This window comes from Haliaeetus albicilla, chromosome 5 (genome assembly GCF_947461875.1).
Source record: "Haliaeetus albicilla chromosome 5, bHalAlb1.1, whole genome shotgun sequence".
Classification (NCBI taxonomy): Eukaryota; Metazoa; Chordata; class Aves; order Accipitriformes; family Accipitridae; genus Haliaeetus; species Haliaeetus albicilla.
Window position 1 is genome coordinate 3,164,643 of NC_091487.1, and position 8,172 is coordinate 3,172,814.

Here is an 8,172-nt window from a genome sequence, read left to right on the forward strand (position 1 = left end):
GTATGTTGCACTTACCTCACTTTAGCAAAGTGGAGGGGGGAAAAAAAAGTAACTGGTCCTTCGAGATACAGTCTGCCTGGATTGAACATTCCTTTCTTACGTGCTCTGGACAGTCTCCAACTAAGATTCTGACCCTGCAAGAGAGCTTACAGGTGTTTGCACCTGCTTTTTCCCTCATCTTTCCAAAATGAGGGCATACTGAGTATGCGGTGGCCTAGATTTGTCGTGTCTAACTTTAGGTACTTTACAACAGAAGTTGCCACTTTGCTTAGTGTCAAGATACTAGGTGGGCTGATGCCCTCTGGAGGTCCTTAAGTCTTGTCTGCTGGATCCTCCTGAGACAACTGTACACCTAAGTGCCTAAGCTAAGATAAGGGGTTACCACTACAGGTAACCCCTTATGTTCAGCTTCTTTACTGTTCAGATTCTCATCTCACGCATACTTAACTGTGCAGCTAAAATGAAATCAATATCAAATCTATATTTTTGTAACATGAGCAGATTTTTGGAATAATAAACCTACATCTGTTTTGTACTTAAGAATTCCACTTTTTACTAAAATTTATCTCAAAGTTTGGGTGACCCACCATTGTGCTAAAAGACACAATGTTGGAAGAGGTAGTAGCTTTTGGATAAAAGGTAAAGCCACAATCCTTGTATCATTTAAGATAATTTTCCTAGGAGCAGAGGGACTGTAGCCTGTCAGGATTCATTAAATCTTATCTCAAATAACTGAGCCTGTTCACCTACATGTACTGTGCAGTTTATTTGAATGTATAGTCCTTTCTTTGCTGTCCTAAGTGCCTTCAATTGTATGTTAAGTAGTGGCTTTAGTGATCTTAAGAAAACAAACAGGCAAAATAACAATCAATGCTTTTGTGCTTACATTTGATATTTATATAACTGATTGTTCAGAGAACAGTTACTACAAGAAATTACTTCATTTAGATTTGAACACCGCTCTTCTCAAGAGTAAATTCAGATTGCATAAATTCAAGTTTTTCAGTGGGAATATATCCAGGCTTGGTCTAGGACAAACTGAATTAACTATTACATTTTCTGGCAGGTTAATTTTCAGCATTCTTTGAAAATTTGTTTTTGTTTATTTATTTCTTTTTGTTTCACCAAGAATTAATATCAGTGGAGAGAAACCAAAAGATCGATCCTGGCACACGTTGACTCCGATAGGAGATGACAGACTTTTTCTTTTTGGTGGACTAAGTTCTGATAATGTTCCTTTAAGTAAGTAATTTAGAGGTTATAATTCTACTGTACATTTTAGTACTAACCTTGTGTAATGTGCATATTTGTTGTCTTTCTCAAACTACTTAGATCTAACTTGTTACAGAACTTTTGTGGTACTTGAGTATCTCTCTAGCTATCTTATTATTTTTATAGAAATAGAGGAGCGCATTGTGTAGTACAACGAGAATGTATAATAAATCTTTCACCAAACTGTCTATCATCTAAAAGAATAAAGGGAAGAGTCTTGCACATTTTGTTATGAACAATGGGTAACTTTTGATATCAATAGCAACTGCAGGAAGAAGATACAAATAATAATGTCAACATAATGTAGATTTTTGGATGAATAACAAGTCACAGCTACAAAATGTCAAATAAGAAGTAGGATAGTCTTATACTGAGTTCCTTTTCTAGAAAAAGCAACTTCTTTTAATGAAAAAATGTGAAATTAGTGAAAATAGTTTTGATATTTTCCACTGGAAGGGTGCAATTTTCTCAGTATATCCAAAAAAAGTAAGTGTATTTTAATTCCAGATTTCAGTGAAGTAAGCTTTCTGTGTCTGAATGGTTAAGTTAAATTACAAAGACTGGAAAGATGCGAGTTACTGTAGTGATGATGTTACTGTTATCTTAATATAATGTGCTCTTAGAACACAGAGCCTTTTGTGTAGATAAAAAAGGTAATACTTTGTCACAAGAAAAAGTCCTAATGTATGTTCTTACATTGTAGGTGATGGCTGGATTCACAGCATTACAACAAATGGATGGAAACAACTTACCCATTTGCCTAAGAGTAGGCCTAGGTATACAAAAATAGATAATGTTTGCTGAAACTTAGGCATTTTAAAAAACTAAGTAATTTTAAATTATTGAACAGTATTTTTAAACTACATTATAAGAATCTTTTAGAAAATTAATGCAGTATGATTGAGTAGTTTGCTTTACTAACTTATGTTCCTTCATACCTGATACAGCATTATTACTTTGTGTTTGTTACAGTTGATGCTTACTTGCATGATGATGCTTACTTGCATTAAAAGATTTTTTTGTGATGAAGGATCTGGGTGTCCAACTAACCTGGTGTTCTATAGGCAAATTATTTTTACGTAAGAAAAAGTATATCACATAACTTTTGAGGAATTAATATCCTATGAGAATAATAAAAGTTGATCAATGTTGATACATTATTAGAAACATGGCAGAGACAACCATGAAAATGTTGATGCTCCTTTCAGGGCTCAGAAGTATTATAAAATACTTTGTTTTTTCCTTGAGCAGAAGCAGCTTACTATAATTACAGTTTTGCAAAACTGACTTTAGTACTAAACAGCACAGCAAATGACTGTGGAATTTTGTTATTTCGAGGACTTAACTGCCAACCAAAAAGGACCTAGTTCTAGAATGTCTCTTATGGACTCTGTTCCCCTTCCCTCTCTAGTTTAAGATTACAGAAAAAGATAAGATTCTTTCTGACTAAAGAAAGCAAGTTTCATGTTCTGAACCAGAAGCTGCCATTGAAAACAGGTGCCTGCTGTATCAGAGTACAGACTTTTTTTTTTTAACGCAGTAAAATTCTCTGTATTTGTAATGTAAATACTATTGAATTGATCTGCTGTAGATAGCAAATATTCGGGTTTTCATGGAATTCATTCTATACATTCACCCAGGTACTCTCAGCACAATTTTATATCATTCTTTTAGCATAGTGTACAATTCTGGTGTGGCATTTGCATGCTTCCTGCTTTATGTTCTGTTTTCTGAATATTACTGAAATAGCTTTGCCTCAATTAATTTTCTTCCTGTTTTATCCTATTCTAGGGTGTCTTTTAAATATAACAGCACTGTTAGACCAAGTTTTCTGCTTTCTTATATTTCAGACCCTTTCAAGCCCAAGTAAACCTACACCTTAGCTTCATAGAATATTTCCTGTCTTTTTACAATTAGTGAACTGATACATGAAGGGACTGATGACTGCCTTAAATAACAACACACATCATTAGCAGTCGAGGATCATGTCTGTCTTTGTTCAGTTCTTTACATGGATGGTCTCATAAAAGTTAACCGCTGAAGTGGACTGCCTCACCTTGTGTAATTATTTTTACTGATGCGTCATGAAAAAAGATCAGGAAGGGACAGAATATGCTTTTTCTACAGGCAGCAGCCTAGGGAGCTGCAGCTCAGCCTTTACTCCACAATTAAGCAGCTGGAATAACATTTGTGCCTCCAGTGGTGGTAGGGCTGGATGTTAGGAACCTCTGACTCTTGAGCCCCAAGTGGCTTTCAGGCAATTCAAGGGCAGATCCCATACTGGGCTACAAAGTGGAACTGTCACTTGACTGTGCTGGCAGAAAGGCTGTTGAGCAAGCCACCTCCCTTGCTGCAGCAGAAGCACCAAAGAGGGTTCCTGAGGTTGACACTGCTAAATTTGCTGGGGACTGTACTGCACAGGCAGCCCAGACCCTCCTAAGAGAACAGAGCTTTTGGGTCATGTGCTGACAAGAGTCTCAGAGCTGCCTCAAGTCCAGACATGTCCTATGGTTCTCCACCATCCGAAGATTTTGGTATGCAGTTTGTAGGCTGAGGGCAATTGCCTTTCTTTGACCTAATTCTTTATTGAAGTAAATAACCTCCCCATGGCTTTTTAAAAAAAAAAAAAACTTCAGAAACCTTTTTCAGGTAGTCCTGGAAACATGGATGAAAGGAGCCATACCAAAAGCCTGTCTAAATATTGAACTAGTTTGAGTGTGAAGTACTTACTTGTACCATAGTTGTATCCCTATACTTACAGAGGATTACTGCAGGGTCTCTGCAGCTGAAAAAGGTTTAAGTTAGTTCTATCGCTCATATGACTTTACAGCAGGACTTGAAATGCACTGGCAATAATACCTATATGTGTACTTCCATTTATTTCTATTATTTTATAATAATACATGGTATATCACACATGCATTAGTGTATTTTCCTGATGCTTCTGCAGAATTGATTCCCTCCTTAAATTCTGTGAAGAATAATTTCCTTCAACCTTCATTTTTAGCAATTTCTAAAAAATTGTTTTCCAGGTTATAGATCTGTGATTCTGTACTGGTAGAAAATATTTTTCTTCTTTCTGTCCATCAGTTGTACTTCAGCTAACATTGTGCATGCCAGGTTAAAATACAGAACAAATTGTATATTTAACTTACAGATTCCCAGTGTTTTCCTTACAATGTAATTCTGTTATTCTAGTTGGAAGAGCTGTGTAAAAAAGGTTACCTCTATTCAGCATCTGTATAATTTAAATAACATGCTTTATTAGAATGTTTAGGTGATAAGTTAGAGCAGCTGTGAGAGGACATAAACTCTGTCAGTCTGTAGAAAAAGCATCAGGTTGCGAGCTAGGATGTCAACAAAGTCAAGGCAGGAAAGGCTTCCCAGTGTTCTTCAGTGACGAAGTCCAGGCCAGAGTTTTCCTAATGCAGATAAGGCAGAGACAGATCTATCTACAGGTATGAGGAAGAGACAAGGTGGGATACAGTTTAGCCTAAGGAGAATGGTGAACAATTACTGATATGAATGGAGTAAGAAAGTGAGAGCGTTTACTTTGTGTGAAAGTTCTAGTGGTGCATATTATTTTGGTTAAGGGCCAGAGCTCTGTGGTGATAATCATCTTGTGATATTTACTTCAGTGGTGATACAGCAGCAGAAAAATTACAGATTTTGATCTGCTAATAATAAAAAGTAAATCTAGCAAGGTGTAGCTGCTGAAGTAGCAGAATCTTCGTTAAAGCAAGATTATACAAGTCAGGTTTTTTGTTTTGTTTTTTTTTTTAATACCATGTGCTGTTATATGCACAACACAAAACTTGCTTGTGGGCGTGATGTAAGTAATCAACACACAGAAAATGTTCCCCAGGAATCTTTGGGGGAAGCGTAAAACTGCAACAGGATAACTTGTGTTCTGAAGCTCTCATCCTAGTGTTCAGGGATAAGAGTCAGTATCGAAAACGCCACAATCTTAAAAGCCATTAGAATTGTAGTTATGAATTAAAGTAGTAGTGGAAAATTTAAAATGAAAAAAAAGGAAAAGAAGAGCTGTTCTTGGCAAAAGCTTGTTTTGTACTGTTATTTCGTTTTCTGAAAATTTTCCACTGTAACGTTTTGTTGAAGTAGTGATAAATAAGACAAAGTCTATGTAACTAGAGTACAGAAGAGTCAAATAATGACAAAAATATATTGGTCTGTATGAAATGTCATTCAGCAAAATTCTCATGAGATGGATAGTCACATTGCTCTCTCCTTTTATATTGTTAAAGAAATGAGTAATATCGTATGTTAAGATGTTATTTTTTACCTCTGAAGACTTTTGAAATAATGTCTTTGTCTTGGTTTCCTAACAAGGGTTACATTACAGTGCTCTCTGCATGTACGGCTGTCCCTTCTGCCCATGTACGTTTTGAATCAATTGACCCATTTCAGTAATATTTGATGAAGAAGTAGGAGGCTCAGAGATACTGAGTCCCAACGTACTCTGTGCAAATAAATGGCCAAACAGAAAAGAGAGACTCTTGTAATCGCTTCGCTCCAGTGAGCGCTCAGTGCTTATTCTCCATTCTTCCGTAAGAACGGATGGTCTGCCTTGAGACACAGCTTGGTAAAGAACAGGCTTTATTGTTTTCTGCAGCTCACAGAGCAACTTGTAAAATACATTACTTAAAATTGCAAATTTTTTCTGGGTAAGTAGTGAGGCCAGTAAGACTTCAAGGCTCTGTGCATAAATAGGGAATCAGAGGATTAAAAAAGTGACCTTTCCGTTTTATTTAAAAGGGACTTCTATCCGTATAGAAAAAGAGTCTTTTGAAAAGAAACTTGAATATGAAGAATGGAGGAGAGTCTCTGTGAGGTGAAGAGGTTAATATGCAAGTAAACTTACTGCTTTTCTGAAACCCTTAAGAACGTTTAGTTTTTAGATTTGTTTTGCTGATAACACACAACTGCTTGTTGTTACTTGGTCACTAATTCTATTTATAATTTTATTTCTAGATTGTGGCATACAGCCTGCCTTGGAAAAGAAGGAGAAGTGATGGTGTTTGGTGGAAGCAAAGATGACTTGCATTTCATGGACACAGTCAGTAAACTGAATAATGAAATCCTACCACTATGATAATTAAAATTGATATAAAATAAAGTTAATACAATTGGTGATGATATTGGGTTCATTCATACCATATGGTGGTGTGAGATGTGACCTTAGGTGTTCTTGGAAAGTAATTTAGGAGGGTTTTTTCCTGCCCTTCTTAGGCTCATAAAAAGGAGTTTGTTACTCAGATTCTTTATAAATAATTATTTAGGTATTATCAGTTTTAAATCATGCATGTGGTAATAAATGTTACACTAATCTAGAAATTAGCAATATTTCTGAGATAAGCTGTTTGTCATTTTAATGGTGTGTTTTTTCTGTTGATCAGGGTCACTGCAGCGACTTGTTGATATTTCAGACTCAACCTTATTCACTCCTCAGGTGAGTTGAGGCTGTTGGCACAAAGAGTCTAGTGTAAATCTTTATGGCACTGTGCTTTTACACACGGGTTTTAACCACGTACTCCTATGTAGGCAGGTAAAATACAAAATTACCTCCTCGGTAAGTATTTGAAACATGCCAGGTATGGCAATCCATAGCAGTTTGAAGACTGGTGTTGCATAATACTCTCTCCTGCACATCCAAGCACAACATATGTCATGAACATCACAAGCTTTTATTAGATGTCACTTTTTTGTCTTTAGGTTATTAGACCATTTACCTCAATCTTCCTTTTCTTCTTTTTTCCCTCTCTTCCGCCCCCCCCCCCTTTTTTCCTTCTTCAGGTTGTGCCTCGACTGCATTGGTAAAAATGCAACTCTCTTAAAGAATCAAATACCATGCTTGCCATCGAAACTTTTGCAGCAAGTGCTGAAAAAAATAACCTTCTGGGCTGCAGTTAACCACCGGCAAGAGAAAAAAGCTGAAACTGAAAGACAAAGCCAACTAAATACCACATGAACAATGGCAGCAAAACTGTTGAACACTTTGGTTTATTTACAGCGTACAGCAAAGTCTTTTGTTAGTGAACTTTACTAATGCTACAGAATTAAGCTGAGTTTCTAAGTGAAGTTTGAGAACAAATCCTTTTTATGGAAGTCTCTTGTTTTCTGCATTATAGAAAACTGATAAAACTTCATTTGTATATATTGTTAACTTCTGTTGTGGTCTTAATGAGACAGTCCATACAACTTGTTCTTTTTGGAGGTGACAGATGATACAAAGTGTTTTCAGTTGGATAAAATATGGCTTAAGTCTAAAATCTTACTACAGCCTTATCACATCATCCTTTCTGAAAAGGTAAAATCAGTTCAACACGGTATCTTTGGAAGATTCACACTTGTCAGTCTTGAAAAAGGTAACTAATATGCTAACACCGCTGAATCTTAGTATTTGATTCCACGTGGCAGACTCTGTCGAGTGACGGAGCTGGATGTCGTACCCAGAGTAGGAAAGTCAACTGGCTAACCGTGGAACTTGAAGAAGCAGCTGCTACGAGCAGCGTTACCGTTTGTATAGGAAAGCTTATATGCAGTTCATAATATGGTTTTACTATGTTTCTGTAATCAATGAGTCCTTTTTGAAATAGGTTGTATATTGTATTTTGGATGTGTAAAGTTTATATTTAATTCTTGGTTAAAAAAAAGCTTATTTATTGTTTAAAAAGAGCATATGTAGTACTTGCTATTTTTCTGTTTCAACTATTTAGTTAACAGGAGCACAGTCATTAAAATTTTATAGAGGGTTGACTCGAGACCGATTTTGCCTAGTTTTTTGACCTTTTTACAGTCTGCGAAACCTACTTAATTGGGGAGAGGAGTTTTGGGAGCGAAGCTGTATCGTAAAGGGAAGTTTTGTGACTGTGTAGTGTG

At 36.2% G+C, this 8,172-nt stretch overlaps 1 protein-coding gene across 1 annotated transcript in view; it reads left to right on the plus strand.

Annotated features, from left to right (window-relative positions):
• KLHDC1 (kelch domain containing 1) overlaps window positions 1-8,054 on the plus strand; it is a 30,719-nt gene extending 22,665 nt beyond the window's left edge. Inside the window, exons 9-13 of the mRNA XM_069783018.1 lie at window positions 1,130-1,242; window positions 1,976-2,048; window positions 6,265-6,349; window positions 6,690-6,742; window positions 7,087-8,054. Of these exons, the coding sequence (XP_069639119.1) occupies window positions 1,130-1,242; window positions 1,976-2,048; window positions 6,265-6,349; window positions 6,690-6,742; window positions 7,087-7,261 (499 nt within the window). The 3' untranslated portion in view covers window positions 7,262-8,054. The remainder of the gene's footprint in view (window positions 1-1,129; window positions 1,243-1,975; window positions 2,049-6,264; window positions 6,350-6,689; window positions 6,743-7,086) is intronic.
• The last annotated feature ends 118 nt before the right edge of the window (window positions 8,055-8,172 follow it).